This window comes from Myotis yumanensis, unplaced genomic scaffold (assembly GCF_028538775.1).
Source record: "Myotis yumanensis isolate MYYU_CA2020_CCGP unplaced genomic scaffold, mMyoYum1.0.hap1 SCAF_3, whole genome shotgun sequence".
In the NCBI taxonomy this organism is placed as follows: domain Eukaryota; kingdom Metazoa; phylum Chordata; class Mammalia; order Chiroptera; family Vespertilionidae; genus Myotis; species Myotis yumanensis.
Genome location: NW_027223754.1, coordinates 140,160,726 through 140,184,995, shown reverse-complemented (window position 1 = coordinate 140,184,995; position 24,270 = coordinate 140,160,726). Strand labels below are relative to the sequence as shown.

Genomic DNA, 24,270 nt, shown 5'->3' with positions numbered 1-24,270 from the left:
AATCTCTTTAATTCATTAAAATATAGCTATTGAATAAAGAACAATAGTCTATAATTTTAGATACCAAACTTATGTATCCTTTTTTTTTCTATTCTCATCCTTGCCCATCCTACAATGATTATAAATATTCTGTGGAAGCATTGTGGGGGATGAGAAACAAAACTTTTGTAAAAATATTTGGCAAGAGAATATGGGTATAGGGAAAGAAATGAAGAAAGCAAAATATCTTAGCTGCAGCCTAAATTTTCAACTTTGTTGAAAAGTAGAAGCTCCTCATGTTTATCTTATGTTGATAATGATAAAAAATTTCCTGAATTAAAACTCATCTTTCCTGAATTAAAAATCTCATGTATTTTTTTCAACATTATGCTTTTCTATTCAGCTATTTTCATTCTTTGAGCATTAAAAACATAAACTAGGAAGATATTTTAGGACAACATATGTGTGGTTCATAAAACCAAGAAGTATGTGGGAAAGAGTGAGGCAACAGTTTCTATTGCTGTTGGACATCCTTTTGTCATTGTGAAATTTCAAGGAAAGAAAGCCTGGGGACTCAGATACTATGGAAGTAAAGGAAGTATGTGGCTAGACACCAGCATTTTAGTAAGAAAACGGATGGCAAGGTCAGGATGGGTATAGTTTCAGTAAAGGGAGATACATAAAGGAAGCTTTCTGGTGAAGAGCAGCCATAAAAGAAAGAAAACCTTGATGTGTTCCCTCAGAATTTTGAAGAAGGCATTTGAATCTGGCACCTTTTATGGTATGTTTTCTATAGATTTCTGAATCTAATGGGTGAGATGTCTCTGAGAGAGACACTTGCTTTGCCAGTCATTGGTCTCATTTTATGTCTAAGCTGTTGATAGTAGGGCCATTGCGTACAGTTGGGGGGACTGTACACTGCACCACTCCAGATATGGAAGGCACTATAGCTACTAGTGGTGGTCTTGGATCCCTATTCTTGTTCAGTCGAATAAAGAGATGTTCAAAATGTGTATGTACTGCCCTGACCGGTTTGGCTCAGTGGATGGAGCGTCGATCTGCGGACTGAAGGGTCCCGGGTTCGATTCCGGTCAAGGGCACATGCCTTGGTTGCAGGCACATCCCCAGTGTTGGGGGGGGGGTGCGGGAGGCGGCTGATCGATGTTTCTCTCTCATCGACGTTTCTAGCTCTCTATCCCTCTCCCTTCCTTTCTGTAAAAAATCAATACAATGTATTTTAAAAAATGTATATGTACTTTTATATTGCTGACCAGGTAGCTGAACAAAATATTCAGAATAGGAGAGTTACCATTAGACTCCATGCTTTCATTCTCACACTTCCCTAATTCCCAATTCTTATCTTCATGTCTTCAGGGAAGTTGAATAGGTGATCTTGCTGAACCTCCAAATATTATTCCCCTTCCCCACCCACACACACACACACTGTTTTGAAATATCCCCAGAGTTCCTAGTTAAATGTTACATGATCTGATAAAGACTACCTTTGTGAGCTATTGATTTGGGGGGCTTTTGTGGGTGGTCTCCTAAAATGGATATGAAAGAAAGTTAATTATATCTGAAAATTAAAACCTTTGTTGGAACAAAGGGAAGTATCTCTTGATCGTAGGTAGCAGTTAATTTAACTCGCTTTTTTGGGTTAGAATCTAAGGTGATTATTTTGCTACCCTGTGTTAAAATATAAATAATTTTTAAAAAGAACTTTGGAAATGATTTCTCTTCACTTCCTGAAAGAAACTTGATGCATCCTCAGTATATCTGAAAGAAAACACAGGATAGTTAATAATCTTACTTTGAAAGAGTGAGAGCAATGGTTATATTCATGTCATAGGATGCTTGGCATGTGAGAATGTATAATATTCCAAGTGGCATTCCTACAAATTTCTTAGAATTTCAAGACACAACCTTTACAAGCCACATTTTTATTGATACCTTTTAAAAAGTTGTTTTGGTGTGTTACCCTATTTATTTTAGCCAGTTCTTATTTATATATAATATTCAAAAATAGCTGAAAAATAACAAAAGTGGCAAAAGAACAGTGATTAGTAAGAACAATACTTTTATAAAAATAGTGTTTTAGTTATTGTTGTTTGGCTAGAATTGTTTGAATTTCTCAGGAACAAATTGTCGTGACTTGGTTTAAGGGGCTTTCTTTACCTTTAAAATGGTGTGTTATGCCAACAGGAATCATTCTTTTAAGAATAACTCTTTATAAAGTTATTATTGTTCTTTTTGAGTTTTTATTTAGAGTTGTAAGGTCCACTGTCTTGGAGCACTGAAATTTATCTGGCAAGACTGTTGAGATGATTCTGTCTTAATGAAATAGCTGTTCTTCTCCAGATGTGTATATTTTTAACTCTAGGGGCTGATATTCTGAAAGGGAGAGTATTGACATGCAATGCCTTTTCAAAGCTCTCTACATTTGCTTTTCATTAGACTTTATGGTTAAGAGGCCTTCTGAAGTTGATGGATTTTATTTGCTTAATTAACTACATCAGTAGCATATTGTAAGGAAGCCTGTAAATCGGAAAAGTATGCCATAAAGCAAGTATAAGGAGCTTTCACCTCTCTGGAGTTGTCCCCTTTTTAGTGGGCATTGTGTGCACTTTTAAAAGCCCATCAACTGTTTTATTATTGGCTCCTTCGTACTCATCAGCTGACTTTATGTTTTAGCCAGCTGGTTTACCTTATTTTCCTCTGCTCAATACCACAATAAAGGCTTATCTTGGCTTATTGCCCCTTCAAATATACTGCATGGCTAATACTTCTCTATGCATCAAATTTTTCCCCGATATCTGAAAAAATAATGATGCCAATGGGGATTCTGGCAAGAGAAATCTTAAAGCAGACCTCAATGTTTTAAGTGTTTGAAGTCAACTGGAGAATAGATTTAACTCCATGCTCATTAGGTCTTAGGTTATTTTTGTTATTTAAATTTCCTGATTAAATCTGGAAGACAATCGAATGCAAACAACCAAACATTTTGCAAAGCTGTCAGTACAAATTATTTCTTTGCTAAGGTTTAAGGGGATTTCTTAGCTAGAGGACTAGGAGACTAACATACCAATGAAAGTTCTTGAGGTTTAATGTGAAAAATTGATAATGTTCGGTGTGTTTTCAGGATGGATTGGAAAGAAAAAGAATGGAGAATTGGACTCATGCTTCTTACCATTATAGGTTAACAGGGATCTAATTTATTCTCCTATCTTAAACAATTAGAAATGGAAAAAAGTATATAAAGCAACATTATTCATCCACTGGACAAAAATCAGCACAGATATATAATCCCAGGGAGAAGGACAATAAAAGGGAGTCCTATTATTGCACCAGCTTACTTCCTGGAGGCAGTATCCTGATCATGGATTAGGGATGGAGAACCCAACTAGAGTCCAGCTGTTTTGCTAAGTTTAAGAGACTGAGATCGATGTTAAGGAAAGCCTAGAGCTCTAAAATTTCTGAATAGAGTACCAAAAAGGACCAGAGAGATTTAAAAAAATGAGTAAGAGAGAGGTGGGGTGGAGAGGGAGAGAAAGAAAAAGAGGGGAAAGAGAAGGAGGAGGGGGGAGGAGGAGGAGGAGGAGGAGGAGGAGGAGGAGGAGGAGGAGGAGAGGGAGGGGGGGAGGGAGGGAGGGAGAGAGAGAGAGAGAGAGAAAATGAATGAATAAGAATTCATACTGGAAATTTTCAGGGATGTTCCCTCCAGTGTTTGTACATGTAAGAGAGGAGACAATCAAAAGCCAAGAAAAGAAGCAGTAGAAAAGAGTATGATTAAAGATTCCTAGAACCGACACACTGACACAAGACTGGGAATACTTGGTATTTCCCCAGTTAGAGTGGAGAGACCACTTAATACATGAGATATTTGTTAGAGCTTTTAAAAGTATATTTATTTTATGAGTGTTGTTAAATTAATGCTAGACCAAAAGCTGCTCTATACCTTCTTTAAGCTTGTAATAAATTCTCAAAAGTAACTTGTGTGCCATTGCAAAGTCAAACACTCCTTGGAATCCAGCACACAAAAATGTATAAATCAAAATGACTACCATTCAGTAAAAAAATTATGAGTATTGTAAAACATAGTATAACCTGACTAGGAAAATAAAATATGCATTAATAGATATTGTTAGATAGGATAAAATTTGTGGATAAGAGTATTGAGCAATTATTATAATAGGTCCCATTTGTTCAGGAAGGTAGAAGAGAACATAAATGTGATGAAAAGAAATGGTAGGCATAAAAGATACTGAGTGGAACTTTTAGAGATGAAAAATGCATTATCTGAAATTAAAATATGCTAGATATGATTAACAACAAATTAAATACTATAGAAGTAAAGATTGGTTAACTGGAAAACATAGCAATGCAGGTTAATTGAATGTAAAATTAAGAACAGAGGCTTAAAAAGATTTAAAGAATAAGCAACATTAGTAACCTGTGGATACATCTTAAAATCTAAGTGAAAAAGTCAGACATAAAAGGTACAGTATGACTTCATTTAAATGTGTACTCGAAAGGCAAAACTAGTGTCAGAGAAAACTTCATCAGTTGCCCGAGTTGGGAGCGGGACATTGACTGCAGAGGGACCTAAAAGAAGTTGTTAGGATAAAGGAAATATTCCATAATTTGATTGTGGTGCTGATCATGTTGAATTATTCCATTGGACTTGTTGGATTTTATTGTGTAAACTTTATTTCAGTCAAGGTGCTAAAACTAGGAATATGTCTATTTTAGCAAACAACACAGTTGATTAACCAATTGTATTTTTTTTAAATATATTTTTATTGATTTCAGAGGGGAAGGGAGAGAGAGAGAGAGATAGAAACATCAGTGATGAGAGAATCATTGATTGGCTGCCTCCTGCATTCCCCCCTGCGTGTAGATCGAGCCCTCAACACAGACATGTGCCCTGACCAGGAATTGAACCATGACCTCCTGGTTCATAGGCCAAAGCTCAACCATTGAGCCATCCCCATTAGGCCCAATTTTATTTTTGCTGGTTATTTTTTTCTCTCTCTCTCTCTTTCTCATAAATAAATGTTAGAAAATTGTCATTTTATGAGGTTTTGTTATTTACTTTTTAAAAATCACTGATATTAAAGTTTAGCCAGGTTGGAATTCTCACATTGCCTGAAACTATTGCCTGAAACACAATGCCCCCCCCCCGCCCCCCCCCCCCCCCCCCCCCCCCCACACACACACACTCACACAGTGTGTTTCAGGAGGCATTGCTGCTTTTCTTTCTCTTTTTTTTAAAATATATTTTATTGATTTTCTACAGAAAGGAAGGGAGAGAGAGATAGAGAGTTAGAAACATCGATGAGAGAGAAACATCGATCAGCTGCCTCCTGCACATCTCCTACTGGGGATGTGCCCGCAAACCAGGTACATGCCCTTGACCGGAATCGAACCTGGGACCTTTCAGTCCGCAGGCTGACGCTCTATCCACTGAGCCAAACCGGTTTCGACAGCATTGCTGCTTTTCATATTAGACTTGGTGGGGGGAAATGACAAGTCATTTATTTCATTTTTATTTTCAGATTCTTTTCCTTTTAGCTCTTATGATCCTGGCCAAACTCTTCAATTATGCTTCCTGACCTTTCCTCAATCATTCTCAAGGCTATTCTATTTCTTACAACATTAATAGCTCACATTTATTTCTTACTAGGTGGCAGACTCTGTTCTAATGACTTCATACATTGATTTCCCTTAATTCTCACAGCTACCTTGTGAAGGTGTACAATGACTCCCCATCCACCACGATCCCCCATCCCCCATCCCCCCCATTTTATAGCTGATGAAACTGAGGTGCAGCTGCTGCTAAAATCATAAGGCTAATAAGTGAGGAAGCAGAGGTTTGACTATAGACAGTTAAGCGTTAGAGTCCATTCCCTGAACTGTCAAACTGCAAATCCACTAAAATACAGATCTTAACATTTAGTGTATAGAAGAATCAATTTATTTAAATTCAGTTCTCAGACTGTTCCCTCTCCCTCACAATTCTTATTTGGCAGGTTTGGGAAGAATCCAGTAATCTGTATTTTTAGAAAGTGTTCCAAGTGGTGGTATCTTGAACCCAGTTTTGAGAAACTCCATTTTCTGTGACGTTAAGTTAATTATTTAACTTTTCAGGGCCTTTGTCTCCTATTCAAAGGTGATGTTCTGGTAGGATGAAATAGTTGACAGCTCCTGGCAGACAGTCAATCCTCTATAATAAGTTAACTTGTTTGTTTTTTGTTTTTTGTTTTTTTTTTCTCTTGGTGGTAGATATTATTTCATAGAATTTGTCAACAGTGACAACAATTTTGGACACTATATTTCAGTCATGGTGAAATGATATCCTAATAAGCAAAGAACATTTCAAAGACATCTTATTGAATGTGAACACTTTTCAATTTGATTATATCAGGAATCACAGTGTGTTCTGCTCCAGCATGTGTTTTGGAAAATACCAATGAGCTCATTTGTAATTGGTAAATAGAATTATGTTGTATAATGTCGAAGTTGCTTGGCTTTATATGTGCTTTATTCTAGGCCGAGGGAGGCAGAATAGTCAGAGTAGAGCTATTGGGTGGCAAAAGAAGCCTTCAGCTTTGATACCATATAGTCAACAGGTACCCCTTTGGCTCAGTTGTAAGAAAAATTTAAAAATGAGTGCTCATATCTGGACCTTCCTCGCCAAAGGGGCGTAGCCCTTGTCTTGTGAGGTTCTTAAATATTTTCAGATTGCCCAGCCCCTGTGCACTCTATTGGCAAGCCCATTGGCTCAGAGTTGGCCTTCCAACTGGATTTTTCCCACCAATTCTAATTTACATGTTGCCAGCATTTCTATTCAATTTTTTAAAAATTATGAGCTAATTTTTTTTTTGCTTTGGATGGTCCAAATTATTTTCTGATGTAGTAAGATTATTTTTGCTAGTGATTTGTTCACAAAGTTGCATATGTTTAGAATGGTCTTCCCAGAACCAATTTTCCCCACAAGTCCTATTATTTTAGATATGCCATTCTGTTTGCAATGTGAGGATTATAGAATGCCTATATCTTCTCATATAGTTTAAATCTATTTTAGGAACTTAAGCATCTCTAGATTTGCAATATGAAGGAATAGTGTGTTCAATGGTTTGTAAATTATAAAGTAACTTACTTTGTCAGAGTGATCATGTCATTTTTTTTATTACACCAGTGTTGTATTTATTTCTTATTATCCCATTGGGTAAACCCACTTCGGTTACTTTTTTTAAAAGTTGTTAAGATTTCTAACTTGTATTTGAGTTTCTCCTCTACTTGTCTCAAAAGAACATATAAATTTGATGTTAGTTATTGGCTCTTTTACCTGTAAATTACTCCTTCCTATTAAAAAGTACATAATTTTGAAGCTGAAAATTCTATATAATGAAACCCCAGTGACTGAACGGCAGAACATCTGGAATGACGGCGGCCCCTCGCCCTGGCTGGCCACCCCCCAAGTGGCCCTCCCCACCCAATCGGGGGTGGGGCCGGCTTGCAAACCACCTGGGGCCCCTCTCCCTGGTCAGCCATGCTCCCAAGCAGCGCCCCCACTCCAATCGGGGTGGGGAGGCCCCCAATTAGCCCCCATTGGGGTGAGCCAGTTCAACCCCACCAGTGCACGACTTCGTGCACCAGGCCTCTAGTGCAGGGGTCCTCAAACTACGGCCCACGGGCCACATGCGGCCCACTGAAAACATTTATCGGGTCCACCGGGTGTTTTGGCCGCTGCTGTGTGCATAGGAATTTGTTCATAGTTTTTTTTTAAACTATAGTCCGGCCTTCCAATGGTCTGAGGGACAGTGAACTGGCCCCCTGTTTAAAAAGTTTGAGGACCCCTGCTCTAGTGGTAGATAAAAAAGCAATTTCTTTAACTATAGACAAATATTTTCCACAATAATGGCCTATGATTCTCATAATTGCTACTATTTATTGAATACATACTAAATGTCCACTCATTTTTATTGGAATTTCACTTGCAATATTACTAGTTCTTAAAATATTTGATATAGATAGCCTAGATTTTCAGAAAGATAAGAATCACATAATCTCACTCATATGTGGAATCTAATAATAAAATAAACTGATGAACAAAATAGATCCAGAGATGGAAGCATGGAGCAGACTATTGAACTTCAGAGGGAAGGTGGGGTGGGGGGTGGGTGGGAAGAGATCAACCAAAAAACTTGTATGCATATATGCATAACCCATGGACACAGACAATAGGGTGGTGAAGGGGCCTAGGGCAGGGTTGGGGGCAACCTAGAAGAGGTTAATGGGGGAAAAGGAAAAAAGGATCACAGGTAATACTTTCAACAATAAAGTTTTTTTTTTTTTTAAAAAAAGAAAAAAGGTATAAATCTGTCTGTGTCTTACAGAATTCTTAAACAAAAACATGAGAAATACAAAATCAAATAAATTGCTGTTATTAGAAAACTAGAGGCCCAGTGCACGAATTTGTGCATGTGTGGGGTCCCTCAGGGTGGCCTGTGGGGATTAGGCCAAAACCCACAGTCCAACATTGCCTGCCACTCCTGCCTGCTGCTCCCGCTCATCCTGGCCCTGCTGTGCCTGCCCTGGGCTCACACCCAGTCAGTCCTAATCGGGAGAGGCTCATGCAGTCACAGGAGCGCTCACTATCCATGAGCCCTGTGTCTGGCCCCCATCCCAAGGGGGGTGGGAAGGGGCAGGATGTGATTGGCCCTCTGGGCAGGCAATGGGACACCCTTGCTGGCTTGGGATCCGGATCTGTCCTGCTGATGTTTGCGCCAGTTGTCAGGGGCAACCTGACGGCCACTTTTATATTGTTTCTTCCTTGCAGAGCATCTAGGAAGGGGAAGCAGCCACAGTGCCTGAGGCCAACTTCCAGGAGGCCAGCAGCGCTGTTGGGATTGTGCCAGTGGTGTTGGTCCATTGGTGCCTGGCCTCTTCTCTGGAGATTGGACCCTCAGGACTACTGAGGTAGTGAGTGGCTATCGCAGGGCAGCAGGACTACTGAGGGAGTGAGTGGCTGCTGCCGGTCTGGTGGGGCGCTGGGACAGGTCAGTCAGTTGAGTGGTGCTCCCGCTGTGGGAGCACACTGACCATCAGGGGCAGCTCCTGCATTGAGCATCTGCCCCATGGGGTCAGTGCACATCATAGCGACTGGTCAACCAGTCGTTCCAGTCGTTCCAGTCATTCAGTCACTTAGGCTTTTATATATATAGATATAGATTGCTAATCACCCCCAATTGCCCCCCCCTGCCATCCTGGTTGCCCCTAACTTCCCCCCTGCCAGCCTGGTCACCTCTTACTGCCCCCACTGCCAGCCTGATTGTCACATAATATTATATTTACTGAACAATGGGGCCATTTCTCTGTGTATCCATTATCTAAGTGTACCTACTCTGAAGACACTAATGTATATATGTCAGATGTTTTCTTCAAAACATATCCCTTGCTTTTATTGCAGACCCTGGTTTACTTTTATCAGAAATGGAACATTATCTGGTTATAATAAAATTAGAGGCCCAGTGCATGAGATTGGTGCACTGGGGGGATCCCTCAGCCCAGCCTGCACCCTTTCCAATCTGGGACCCCTCGGGGGATGTCCGACTGCCGGTTTAGGCCCGATCTCGGGGATCGGGCCTAAACCGGCAGTCAGACATCCCTCTCACAATCCTGGATTGCTGGATCCTAATCACTCACCTGCCTGGTTGCCCCTAACTGCCCCCCCTCTGCCAGCCTGATCGTCCCTCACTGCCTCTGCGTGCCTGCCTGATTGCCCCTAACTGCCCCCCGCTGCTGGCCAGGTTGCCCCCAACTGCTCCCTCCCTGCCGGCCTGGTCACCCCTAACTGCTCCCCCCCCCCCCTGCTGGCCTGGTTGCCCCCAACTCCCCCCCCACCAGCCTAGTTGCCCCTCACTGCCCCCCCACCAGCCTAATCACCCCCAATTGCCCCCCCCCTGCCAGCCTGGTTGCCCCTAACTTCCCCCCTGCCAGCCTGGTCACCTCTTACTGCCCCCACTGCCAGCCTGATTGCCTCCAACTGCCCCCCCTGCTGGCCTGGTTGCCCCTCACAGCGCCCCGCCAGCCTGGTCACCCCACGCAGCCTGCTATTCAGTCGTTTGGTCATTCCTCACTAACCCCCCTGCCAGCCTGGTTGTAGGCAGCCATCTTGTGAGGGCATGATGGTCAATTTGCATATTATCTATTTATTATATTGGATAATTTTATGGATAGAAGTTGCATTTTCATATTCATTGAGTATACATTTGGACACTCTAGAAGTTTATATTTTTAAGTTATCCTATAGATTATATAGGCTCTTCCACTTTCTGACTGCATGATTTTGGTCAAATGGTTCAAATGAATCAGAGTTACCCTTTCTATAAAGTGGAGAAAATAAATGTGCCTATTCTTGAGTCATCCATTGATTAAATGTGATAATGCACAAAGTGCTTGTCAAGTAACTGATATGTAGTACATTTCATATATGTATTAGCTATAAATATAAGATGACCCCCCCCAAAATGTAAACACACTCTTTGAATAATTATAAAGGCAGTGTTTACTAAAATACATTTCATTTTCAAAATTGAGCTATCAGCTGTTAAAGTGTGCATACATTTTGGGGGGACACCCTGTATTGTTGTTATCATTACTAAAGTTAGACACAATGATTCCTCTGTATTTTCATAACCTAGGCAGGCATGGTCTGCTGAATGATTTAGCAGCTTTAGCAAGTTACACTATTGCATGAGTTTAACCTGATTTCATGGGATAAAACAGAATGAACACCGTGCTTCATGGCTGTCAGTAGTGAAAAATAGCTGGAAATCAGACAAACAGCTTCATTGCTGAGATTGTTTCCGGGCTAAAAGTTCTTCCAACAGCTGTTTGTTTTGGCCATTAATCGTGTCTTTTTTTTTTTTTTTTTTTAAGCTAGGGGAAATACGATTTTCTTTAAAAAGAGAATGTAGGCTGGTTATTTCTGAAGTCAGGAAGAACGCCTGTCCTTCCACTATTGTGGTTTTTTGGCTGCTTTGACAATTGGACTGAGGACTTTTCCTTTTGTTCTTTTTCCTCTTTTTTCAGTCTCAATGCTCAGACTCAGACTGCTGTAGGAAGAAGTAAAGCTAGGAGCTCTTTAATCCTAAAGAAGGAGGTTTGTAGCGGTTACCTTTAAGAAAAGTTTGCTCCCAATGGAGTATTTAATATGACATAGATACTGAAGATACTGACGAGAGAGAGAGAGAGAGAGAGAGAGAGAATGAATATGGGAATTTGAGTCAGCAAGAAAGAAAAATACTTAACTAAAGATAAAGGGAAGTTTTGTTGCCTTGTCCTAAAAGTTATATTATTAGTTTTTCTTTCTTTTTTTTAAATCATGATGACTGCTAGTTTTGTTTAAAGTATTTGTTCTGGAAATACTAAAGTTGGAGTCTACCAGACTGAGGTTAGAAGCATTTTCTTTGGCAGCGAGAAGATGCTTTTATAGAAGCCATGCCTGTACTTGGGGTAGCCTCAAAACTGAGGCAGCCAGCTGTTGGGTCAAAGCCTGTTCATACTGCTCTTCCGATACCAAGTCTTGGCACCACTGGGTCACAGCACTATTCTTCAGGACCTTTGGAACTTACTGAAACAGAGAGCGCAATGCTTTCTTGTCAGCTCACATTAAAATCAACCTGTGAGTGTGGAGAGAAGAATCCCCTTCAGGGGAGAGCTAAGGAGACAGAAGACAGCAAGGTCAGTGGCTGAAGGTTACCTGCAGATTTATGCAGCTAAAATGCAAATTTCCTTTTAGGTGGAATATAAAGCATGTTGTGAAATGGTGTCTAGTGGAGGAACACTGGTCTAAGAAAGTGAGTAGTTTTTGTAGCTGAAAAGCTCAGTATTTAGCTTACGTAAACCTGTACTTATAGTTTATACTTGTGAAAGTTGTGTACAAAATTCTCTGAATATGCGTATGTTTTTATCACCTAGTATGTTCATGGATGAATGCCTAGTCCTAAATATTGCTCTATTACTGATAACAGTAACCAATCACAAATATGAGAAAAAAGGGGACCTATTTTTCATACATAATATAATATTAAAGAGATTTATTTGTAAAAGTTCATAGAGAAACCATCACTTTTCTCTAAATGCCATTTGCATCTTAAACACGTGCCGTTTGAATCTGTGTATCCTAGACTACTTAATTCATTGCAATATGTAGGAAAATGAAATATTATTTTTCTTGATACTGTACATTTGTCTGGATTTTTACTTGTAAATTGAAACCCTACTGTTTTACTTATTACTGACATCTTTTTCAGTCATTTAATTTATACATTTTGTGAGCAGTAGCTCATACTCTTGGTTTTTAAGCATGCTAGAGTCATTTTCTCCAGCTGCGGTGGGGTAGCTTGGTCCTTCAGCTGATGAACTTCAGGGGAATTCATTTGTACTTGATAAACATCACTTTTTCATGCAGCTTTAACTATGATGTCAAGCTTTCCATTCTTACATCTGTCTTCTTAGGGAATGGTTTGATTTTACTCTCCCACCGAAATGTAATTTAAAAATAACTCAAGAAAAGCACTTCATATAGAAACGAACCCTACATATTAAAAAGAAAGCCACCCCTTTGTCTGAAATGTCCATTTTATTTTCACCTGTTCAAGTCCTCTAAGGTGCAGCCCCAAATGCAACTTTCTTCATGAAGTCTTTGCTAATCACCCTTTCTGCCTTCCTCTCTTGTGATTCATGGTCTGTAGTAATACAGCACATTAACCTATTTTGTATTTTATTACCTGGATAATTTCTCACCCCACTAACTTGAAAATAGACATATCAGGACCATTTTTCTGTGCTCTAACTCCTTCTCTCCAATGCTTTATGCATGAAAATTAAGTAGTAATTTACTGGATTAGTACATGAACAAATGAATGAACGAATGAACTTGTTCTGAGAAAGACTTAATTCTTTAGTCTCATTGGATCATTTGCTTTATAAAACATAGGGTTTGCAATGAATGATTTTAAAAGTACTTCTAGCTCTAAAATTATGTTGTTTCTTTGATGTTTTAAGAAAGTATTTTCATTGCAAGTAAAGTCAGTTAGAAAGTAATTAATGATAGGTTTATAGTTTTCAGTCCAATGAAAGTAATTCAGGGTAAAAGTAGGGGTGTGTAAATTATCATTAGAAGACTACAAAGATTTAACTGTATGCAAATAATTACTAGTAAATGTGAATACCATATAACTCTGTTCTGTGTACCCACAATGACTTGTCTGGATTAGATGGAAGGAATAGATAGACCTTTTTTTTTCTGCTGACCATGCTATTATCTCTGCAGGTTTAGTCAAACTTTCACTTTGATAAATGGCCTTGGCCTAAAGACTTGACCACTATAAGTACTGTTTGCAGTAAAATTTTGGTTGCTCTCTGGTTAGCAAACATATCAATCAAACATCTGATATTCCAATAGGGCTCTGTGGTAAGTAATGCCACTTATCATATTAAAGAGTTTTTCAAACAAATGCAAAGCATGCCTGGTCAGCACTTCAAAATATTTCTAAATGTGAAAAAAAGTATGTTTACAGATATTTATAAACTTTTGAAAAGCTAGAACTGAAGAAAATAACAAAATGATCAAGGTAGCTGTAGTAGAGATACTTAGATTTGGCTGCAAATAGTAGAAAACTCAATCTAACAATGGCATACACAAGATAGGAGTTTATTTTTCATGTAAAGGATAATGAGAGTAAGCAGTCTCTGGCTGGTAGGGTGACTGCATGAAGTTGTCAGGGAAACAGGCTCATCCTGTTTTGTCCACCACCATCAGTTGTGGCAACTATCTCAGTCTTGAGTGCATAGTTGAGTTCCATTCAATTAAAAAGACATACCCTATTTCATTAAGGCTTCTTCCATACCCCCTTGGCTTGCTTATAGTTCCAAGGCCTTATCTAGCTGGGCAATAGAAACTGGAAATTTTAGTTTTTATTCTAGGAAGCTATGTGCCCAGCTAAAAATGATGGGTTCTATTTCTAAGGAAAAAGAAACCATGGATAGTACCCACAATAGATGATGGTCATTAAAAAACATTTATGTGGACTTCTCTGCTAGTCCTTGCACCAAACAGCCTCCCAGTCTGGTTAAAGAGAACAAACCTATATATGTGTCAGACAAGCATGTATCGGAAATGTATCTTCAACCTAGCAATCTCTTCTTCTGTCCTTGTTTGTGATTGGTGTAAATGTCATCATTCCAGTCATCTAATTTTGAATTCCTAGTTCAATATCTGGTGATATAGATCACTATCTCATATCCATAGTTTCTAGACATTGGAGATTTTGTTTTATTTTATAACTTGGATTTGTCCCCTTATGTGCATCCTCTTACTTTGGCCCTTGGTAAGTTTTCTGTCAATTATTGCAATAATTCCAAACTGGTCTCTTCTCCTTTGGCTCTCCACCATCTCCATCCAAAACATTCAGCATACTCCTCAATGAAAAAACATTAGTTACTTTTCATGTTTTACTCAACCAGTAATACTGCAACAAGGAAGATTTCAGCTGGTGTCAGGGGAAGAGAAGAAGGGCTATTGAGTGACTTGATTTCTATATTTTCCAGTAAGTTTTGTTTTAAGTATTGAGTTAACATTGCTAGTGAATTACAAATAAATCATTGGTATACTCAAGTGCCTAGACTTCTCAGGAGAAGACAATTAAGTTGACACATGGTCTCTATTGAATTGTTTGAATAACAGAAATAAATAAGAGAAACCTCAGTACAGAAATATAGAAGCAGAAGTCAATAGAGCAGATGACTGGCTCTGGCCTCCAGCTGTTTCCTTCTTGGAGAAGTTGCCTAATTGCTGAAGACTGTTGACAGTCCTGTTGGCTTGCTCTCATGGTAGCACTTCCAGTGCTGGCCAGGCCAACTGCTGCATAGGTCAGCCCTCAGGTCTCTAGATGATTCGCCTGCTCTTCCTGTTTCTGCTGTGCTTGCACATTTAGTTATTTGCATTTAAAGAAACATGATTATTTCTTTTTTCAGTTATAGCTTATACTCCAGGTTTCATGGCTTAGCTGTTCATGGTCATCGTAATTGTGTTTGCCTTTGTGGTAGCAATGGTGTGAAGACTGATTCTTGAATTTTACATTGTCTTTTAGTTTGTGCTTTACAAAGTGTTTAAAGAATTATAGCTCATGCTTTAAACTATTAAATTACCAAAAATTATGCTGTAAATTATATGTGATTAAATGTTACTGAAAATCTCATACATTTTTTAATTGTTCTTCAAGTGTCAATATTGTATGTCAAATATTTGATGACAATTTGCCAAACACATTCTTCATAGTTTCTTCCTTCCCAATATATGGAAATATTTTTTTTCCTTTTTATAACAAGGAAGGCATTAAATATATTGTTTATGGGAACATGAAATCAATCGATATCTCCTGAATGTTTAAGCAGAATAATTGCACCATGGCTGGAATTTATGCTATCACTTCTCTAAAAATTACCCTCAGTCAACCTTGAATTTAAAATATTAGGTGCCGCAGTTTAAAAAATACATCAAGTTAGGAGCTCAGAGAATTGAATTAAACTTCTGCTAGATCCTGAAAATAAGTCATTTTTAAGCTCTCTGAACTTCAACTTTTGTAGCTGTAAAAAATAAAATAAAATTAGGGAAATAGTTTTTTATAAAGCTTTTCTAAGGGTAACATTTTTTATTATCTACTCCCTTTCTCTTCCCAAGTTTGTCCTATCAATTATCACATTTACCTTACATTTTTAGCCTCTTCCTCACCAATGGATCCTTTGGAACAGGATTTTTTAAACCTTGGCACAAGTGACATTTTGGACTTGATAATTCTGTATTGTGGGGACAGCTTTATTATTATCATTATTATTATTATTATTATTAAGTATTTAGCAGCATCCTTGCCATTGCCTGCTACATGCCAGTAGCATCCTTCAGTTGTGACAACCAAAGATGTCCCCAGACATCATGAAATATATCTGGGTGGAAGAAAAAAATCTAACCCAGTTGAGAAATACTGATTTAAAATAAACTTCCAAAAATGCTCAGGTCTCTATTATTTAATGATAATAACAATTAATAATATTCGTCATCTGCTTCAGATGATCACTCCATCTTTCCAACTTTCCAGATGCATTTCTTGAAAGTGTAGTTTGTATTCATTGTCACTATTCCAAGTTTTGCATTTGCCTTATTTTTATTTTTTCCCCCTTGCTTTTCTTGATCTATGACTTCTATTCTGTTTTCCTAGAGGTTACCAATGGATTCTGAAAAGACATCTCTTCTTGGTTAACATTTTACCTTTGCTTTCATCCTGTTTGTAGCATTTGAGATCTGCTGACCACAATTCTCTTCTTGGATGCGCCAATACTTACTAGCAAAGTGACCTTGGCAAGTCAATTAACACTTAAGTATCTGTTTATTCATCTATAAAATGAGGACAGTAATATAAACTACCCCATAAAATTCTTGTGAAGAGTAAATGAGATATTGCCTATAAACTGTAAACTATATGCCAACATATGGCCTAGTTACTAGTATATAGTTAATAGTCAACATTTGTTACCTATTGCAATATTATAAAACTAGCTAATGGTTTAATACAAAAATTAATAATGTTAAGAATTGGAAGTAGAGCAGAGTAGTCTGTAATTAATTCTCTATATATGAGGTAATTAACATTTCAACCATGTTCTGAAGAATGAATTTGATGTAGTCAAATAAATTTGGAAAAAAAGAACATCTTAATAGAATAGCATTTACCAATACATTTAATAGTGTGCTGTGTTTAGAAAACTACAGATTATTTACCAATCCTAGGATGTAGGATGTAAATGGATGAGATAGATGAAGTTGAATTGAGGCAGTGGGAAGATGGGAATTAAATGTCCAGTGAGGAGTTTGGACTTACTCTATAGAGATAAAGGGAGGATGTCAAAGTGACCTGATTAAGTCTATAGTTTAGAAAGATGATGATGGCATGAAATATGGAAAGATTCAGTAATGGGAGAAAAGTTCAAAAATACAGAAAAGGAGGTATAATGGAGCAAAATTTTGGCTAAAATACCAAGCTCAAGCAATGGAAGAGGGACAAGTCTAGTAAAAGAAACTGTAGATGTTCATATTCACTTATTAAATATAAACAATCCACAAAAGTCTAAGTATTTATGGATAGACATTTGTCTTCAAAACAAAAATGTACAGTTTACTTAGAAATGATAATATGTGAACTTGGCAGCAAGTAGCCATTAAAACTAATGGTAATTACTAAAACCTCTTGAGTACCTACCACATGATAAATGCTATACCCAATTTATTATTCTAATTAAGCATATGTAGAAACTGAGCTCCAATGGTGGTAGGGTAGAGCAGGAATTTCAGCCTAGGTCAATTTGACTGCTATATCCTTCCTCTTCATCTCCCTCTCTGGCTCTCTCTCACAGTAATTTATTAACCAAAGTCAAAATCAATGTTATTCTTGTCTCTCTTTGTGGATACTGAGTCACATAATGGGAAAACAAAGAAAACCACAGATCCCTGCCAGGAGTACTGAATTAATCTTTGACAAATTTCTTTGAACTCTTCCTCTCCCCCAGTTCCCATAGTTGCTCAATTCTTGCTGTAAGAAGTGCTTTCCTTTGGATTCCTAGTCACTGGGGCCCATAGAGAAATTCAGTATCTGTGGGAGAGTTCATTAATTGGATACATGGCAGGATTTCCCGGTTGTTTCCAGAAAATGGAATGATTTGTTAACAAGTGTCGCAATTCTGCCTGGAGATAAAATCACCAAATGACAGGGCAGTGGCAAAATTTTACCAGATTCCCAATAAAATAACATGATGCAGTCTCCATAAAAGAAAAGAATCCAAGCCAAACTAGCAAAAACAACAGGCCGTCTCTTTTTTATGTATTTTGATGTGGGAAAGGTAATACTAACTTCTATAACAGACAAACTCAAGATTAATGGCTTAATACACTAGGAATTTGTTTTTCATCTTTTAGCTGTTCCATATAGTCAGGGGTTGACAAACGATGGCCAAATCTAAGTTGGTGCCCAATTTTATTAGAACACAGCCTTGATATTGACTTGTGTGTTGTCTATGGCTGCTTTTGTGTTAGGGCAGCAGTGTTGAGTAGTTACAATAGAGACTATATGGCCTGCAAAGAATAAAGTATTTACTCTCTGGCCTTTATAGAAAAAATTTTGATGATACATGTGTATTGTAACTCAGGAAACTAGATTCCTTCCAGCTTGTGGTTCTATCATCTAAGAGGCTTAGAAATTTCATATATTATGTCTACTCAGTTCTATTGGTCAGAACTCAGTCCTATCATGATGCCTCATTGCAAGATGGACTAGGTTACATAGTCTACCTATATGCTCAGAAGGTGAGGGAAATGGTTTGGTGAACTATTAGCAAGCATTGTGTTAGCCAATTAGTCAGATATGGAAGATTAAGCAAAATTTGACCATGTTAAAAATACTCTAAGGTGTCCAGAAGTGTTTTCCAGGTTGTCAAGAAGTTTTCCTGAATTCTATGGATGTGTCTTTAAAAGCAAAACATTGAATAATTGGAGGGCCATATTTACACTCAAGTTACTAAATGTACAGAAAGAAAACATCTTGCAGTTAAACCAGCTTAAAAAAAAAATAGACCAGGCCCATCTACACGAAAGTATCATTTAAAAATTTTATGATCCAAACTTGCAGCCTGAAGCAACTCTCTCTTTGTCCTGTGCCCTTGTTTCTACTTGCTTGACTGCTCAGTTTTTAGATTCTTCTCTTGCTGGACCTGGACATTTTCCACGAAGCTTGGAACCAGAAAGGCCAAGGCAGGATAAGATCTGAATTCTAGAAGTGAAGTTTAAAGGATCAGGGTAAAGTCAGGCATCACAGCTGAAGGAGGCATTTGCTGGCTTCTAGATGTTGTCACATGGGTGGCAGCATAGTTGCGTGAGGGAGTTATCTGCTCTCTGGGCCTGGAGATACCATGTAGCTTCTGTCAGCTCACTGCAAGTTGGTTCCAAAGAAAACTTCTGGGAATGCACGGATGGGTCATTGACAAACCCACCAGCAGTACTGACAGAAGCACCTCATATCACAGTCCTTTCAGACCATGGTAACCAGATATGAAGAAAAGTGCATAGAGCGATCTCTTTTCCAATGCAAGGCAAATTTCTGAATGACTTAATTAATTGGTCTTTAGATTGAGTCCTGCATCTGGAATTCTCTCTACTCAGGTTTCTACTTCTCTTTGACAGTATTTACTGTTTAGCTTTAGCTTGGGTCAACTTAAGTTGCTCACTTTTTGGACTAAAAAAAAAAGAAAAAAAATATATATAGTATTTATCTTTATTGCCTCTGAATGCTTTTATGTTTAATATAACCTTTCAGTGTCTTCTTGTTTTTGGACAATTTATTGAATTTCTACAGAATAATATATTTTGCAATAACCTTTTATATTATTATTTTGACCCATATATTTTTCTGGATCCTGTTTCACATTTCCTTTGTCTTGGAACCATCTGCTTTTTATAGCTGTTTCTTCCTTCCTTTGGCTGCCCTTTTGATATCCACACTTGTGTGTTGCCTTCTTCCACTGAACACAGGTCCAACAATATGTTCTCTCTTCTCTTTTCCTCTGATTCAGGAGAGATCTATTGTATTCTAAAACAAGGCTGCTATTTCACAAAGTAAATTCTTCCAGTTGCCACTACTGGGTCTACATCATGGATCCTAGGTGCCTTATCTTTATAAATCATCCCTCCAGTCAATTAGTCCATCTTCAACTATTTATTGCATACTTACTATGTATAAAGCAAAGTATGTACATATTTATGCATGTAAACTAGCTTATTTTAACATGTTAGGCTGCATGGGAAATATATTTGCAAAAGCTGAGCCTCTTTTTAGAAATGTATTCTTTTGTGGCATTTTAAATTCCTACTTAATACCTAGACATATCAGAAACAATGAAAATTTAGATTTTTAATAATCATAACTTTTATTATACATTTGGGGTGTGTGTTTCTTTTATTTAGGTTTACTCCCTCCAGTTGAGACAATCAAAAATGTCTCCGGATGTTGTCTGCCCCCTGGGGGAAATCTGCCTTCAGTTTAGAACCACTGATTTAGATCCTGCCTTGTTTGAAAAAGGATTTAGTAGAATTAGAAAACATATACAACATATAAGATTTAAAAACATATGCAAATAAAATGGGATTACAAGAAGAAAACAAAGGAAAAAGATAAGGCTAGTGGTCAGGCTGGTGTGTAAAATTTGTGCTGTGATGGTATGTATAGGTGTTAGAAGTCACTGCACATTTGGATGTGAGCCTGTGAACTGCTGATACATAGAGGTTTAAGCTAGTGATATGTTAATCAGTGGCCAAAGCAGGCGCTAATATTTGCTCAGGATATTCATATCTTTGTTTCTTGGTGTGCAAGAAATATTTTCTGGAGGCATTTATAGAGACACTAGCGGCAGCTGCTTAGGGTCCCTAGTGGCTGGCTGCTGGCTGGGTACTCCCTCCCCTCCCCTGTCCTGCCCCACCCACTGATCGAACTCCTGGTAGAGGGGACAATTTGCATACTATGCTTTTATTATATAGGATACTGTGTAAAGAGGATAATTTCCTCAGTAACAATTTTATTCCAGATTTTAGTTATTGTTTTCTCCCTATACCTCTACCTTCTATATCAGTGATGGTGAACCTTTTGAGCTTGGCGTGTCAGCATTTTGAAAAACCCTAACTTAACTCTGGTGCCATGTCACATATAGAAATTTTTTGATATTTGCAACCATAGTAAAAGAAAGATTTATACTTTTGATATTTATTTTATATATTTAAATGCCATTTAACAAAGAAAAATCAACCAAAAAAAATGAGTTCGCGTGTCATATTCGCCATCACTGTTCTATATGAAACCATTAAAATAAAAATTTTAATTAAATCCACATAGGAAATCCCAGGGCTGTCCTGATTTTAGCACTGCAAGATTATTGTTGGCATCTTTCGGTCCAGAGCACTGGTAGGGTTGGTTACCCTAACTCTGAATCAAATTTCTTGTTTCTCTCTTTAATTTTATTCTGTTTTTAATAATTGTCTAGTTATTCATTCTAATTTTGTAGTAGTTGCAAATATATTTATTGTCAGAAGCTATTAGTTCTCTACTCAGATTTGACAGAACATGTCCTTTCTTTAACAGCAATCATTCCAATTAGAAGTAGTTTCTGTTACGAAACAGACAGAGTTCATCCACTCAGCACCAGCAGAGATAAACACTGGACATGGAGAATTGCAGTGGGGAAACACTGGTTATTTTATTGATGAATGGCGCCATCCAGGAGAATGAGAAGATAAAGCTCAAAAGCTCCAATTCCTCTATGGCATGTAGGTTACAGATTATATAGGGGGAAATCTGGTCTTGCTCAGAGCTGATTGGTCGGAGGTGAGTAAGGGTCATGGGTCATGTCTTCAGGTCTTGAGGACAGCTCTGAGGTCTTTTCCGCTGTCCCTCTGTCTGGTCTCATGGGAAAATAACTAGGGGTCATTCCACCTTAGGGCTCAGGAGCTGAAATATAATTTAGGTCCAAATGTTATCTTTAGTCTGCCTGTTGATCTAGGGCCGTGGTTCTCAACCTTCTGGCCCTTTAAATACAGTTCCTCATGTTGTGACCCAACCATAAAATTATTTTCCTTGCTACTTCATAACTGTAATGTTGCTACTGTTATGAATCGTAATGTAAATATCTGATATGCAGGATGGTCTTAGGCGACCCCTGTGAAAGGGTCGTTCGACTGCCAAAGGGGTCGCAACCCACAGGTTGAGAACCGCTGATCTAGAGGCAAGGCTAGGTTTCTGAGAAATATATACATAGGGGAGAGAGAGGGAAAGGGAGAAGGAGAGGGGTAGGGAGAGGGAGAGGAGAGGGAGAGGGAGACCTAGGATTTAAAACTAAATTTAATCAAAATCATAAGGACTTTTCTGTGAAGCTTTTAGCTAATCAAAGAATAATTATTTTTTATGAGTTTCAAATATTTACATTTGTTCCTTCCTTATCCATACCATTTTAACAAGTTTTGGCAATAATGGATGCCTTCCTGTTTCCTTCTGTGAGAAAAACTTAGAGTTGTCAATAAATCAAACATAGCTTAGTTCCCCGAGTTCATGAGGTAATTTCCAACAGAAGTTCTGTGGGCTTTGAGTTGAGTGTAGTGATGTCTTGAAATACTGGCCTTAGTTTGTCTTTTCCACACCTTCAGAGACTATGCACAGGAACAGGACTTTTGTTTCACGCAGCAGCCAGCTTCTCCTCAGGAGACAGGCAGGATGTGGTCTGGGAGAAAGTGCACACTCGAACAATAGGCATTGACAGACTGTTTGGGAAGCATGAAGAGGAAGAGAGCATCTGTCTGCACTCAGAATTATCAGAGGCGGCTGTGTGTGTGTGTGAGAATCTTAGGTTTTGGAAATATGTTTCTTAAGGTCGCCTGTTTTCCTGCTGTTTTTATTGGATGAGGAAAGTTGCCTTCAAGATCACAAAACATCGTAAGTTCAGAGGAGGAACTGCATCCCATTTTGTCTAGTTATCCCAGGCAGAAAATTCCCTCGGGCATTGAATGCATTTTGTCTAGCCCTTACCTATGGTCTCTGTGAATCAAGCGGAGAGAATTAAAAAGGGTAAAGAGATAAAAATCCAACTGAGAGGTTAATAATAAAGGGATTCAGCGAGAAGTCCTTGTAGGCAGAGTGGCCCAGGTACTGACTTTATCTACAATTCATTCCCCATGAAATTTGAGAAAATGTGCTACACAAAGTATGGGTATCACAAGCACTGATCTGTCCCTTTCTCTTCTGTGCCTTGGTTAAACCATAATTCCAATTGAATTACATTTGCTGTTATAATGAGTTGTAAGAAAATCTTTGGCATCTTATCCCTGTGTCCATTCTGTTGGATTTGTATCTTGTTTCACCTTCCAGAGGAAGGTTCCTATATACTCCCCTAGGACAATGTTGACCTACATGGACATGTAGCTGGTGCAGCTGCCATTAAGTTGAAAGGAGAGTGAGTCCAGTGCCTGTCTTATCTTCTGCTGTCTTCTTTTCGAGTGCAGTTGTGTAAACTTGTCTTCAAATATCTTTGCACCTGGATCCCCTTCTGGATGTGCTGCGACTCTCCAAGGACTTGGCAGTAGGTGCTTCCTGTTGTGCAGCAGGCTTTCATGTGTAGGACATCTGTCACCCCACAACATGAATAGTCAGAAGAGCAGAAACAGCTTTCTTGTGAATGTAGTAAAACTTCAGAGCACATTCCTGCTCGAGGAGAAAGTGCCCCGAAAGAGCAGCTGTGATTTAGGATGAGTAAGACAGAAGTCAAGGTGTCGGTCTTTTACTCTCCACCAGAAAACAACACTTGGATTTCCTGGCAGTGCAATTATGTAATGGCTGTGGTTTCTTTTTGTAAACTGTGTTTCAGACAGGGAGGAAGAAGGAACTAACTGGATTGTGTAACTTTATAAATAGAAACAGCCATGTTAAAATAACAAGACTGCTCAGTTTGAGCCAATGAGTTTTGCTACTAGCTGCAAGGCTAGGCCGCTATATATGATCCATACTGTGGAGTAATTCCTGAGGTTTGCCCAAGAATGCATAATGGGGGAAATCAATGAGACGTTCTTATCCTTCTTCCATTGTACTTCGAGTATGTGAGTCCAAATAAATCAAAACCTCTTCTCTGCTGGAAATAGTCACGTTGGAGACACACAGGAACTTGCCCTCCACTACAAATAATGAATAATGAGCTCATACCATTTTTAATAGGGCACATAATTTACTAAACACTTGGAGCAATTTATTCTGGCAGTGGCATAAAGGATAAAGAGGCACCTACCTTATTGTCTACTGAACAAAATGTGCGCTGCATTCATTCCCCATATGTTCTGGAACACTAGATGATTTAAATCTCATTGCTGCTCTTTATTTTAGAGGGCAGAACCCAGGTACATACAGAGAAATCTCTTTCATAAAGGCCAAAAACATCAGTCACCTCAGCATGATTCCATTCCGTTTAATATATACTCCAAAAGAGAGATTGTACTACCCTTGCCAGTTAGCTGAGGTTTATAGATCATAGGTTTTGACTCTCTCAGGGGTGAATGTATTATAGTAGTGTTTTCTTTGATTTTTGTGTCTATAAAAGTGATACTAGTTCTTCCTAGACACTTGACAAATTAGTCTTCTGTACCATGGC

The 24,270-nt window shown here is 38.4% G+C and overlaps 1 protein-coding gene across 4 annotated transcripts in view; it reads left to right on the top strand.

Annotated features, from left to right (window-relative positions):
* NAV3 (neuron navigator 3) overlaps positions 1-24,270 on the top strand; it is an 832,877-nt gene that overhangs the window by 480,252 nt on the left and 328,355 nt on the right. For 2 of the 4 annotated variants that reach the window (XM_070409677.1, XM_070409675.1), the window contains exon 1: positions 11,047-11,727. The exons of 1 other annotated variant lie outside the window; for it this stretch is intronic. In XM_070409677.1, the coding sequence (XP_070265778.1) occupies positions 11,485-11,727 (243 nt within the window). In that variant the 5' untranslated portion in view covers positions 11,047-11,484. Of the gene's footprint in view, positions 1-11,046; positions 11,728-24,270 lie in introns of those variants that run through there. One more of the 4 variants, XM_070409674.1, reaches the window with a different exon arrangement.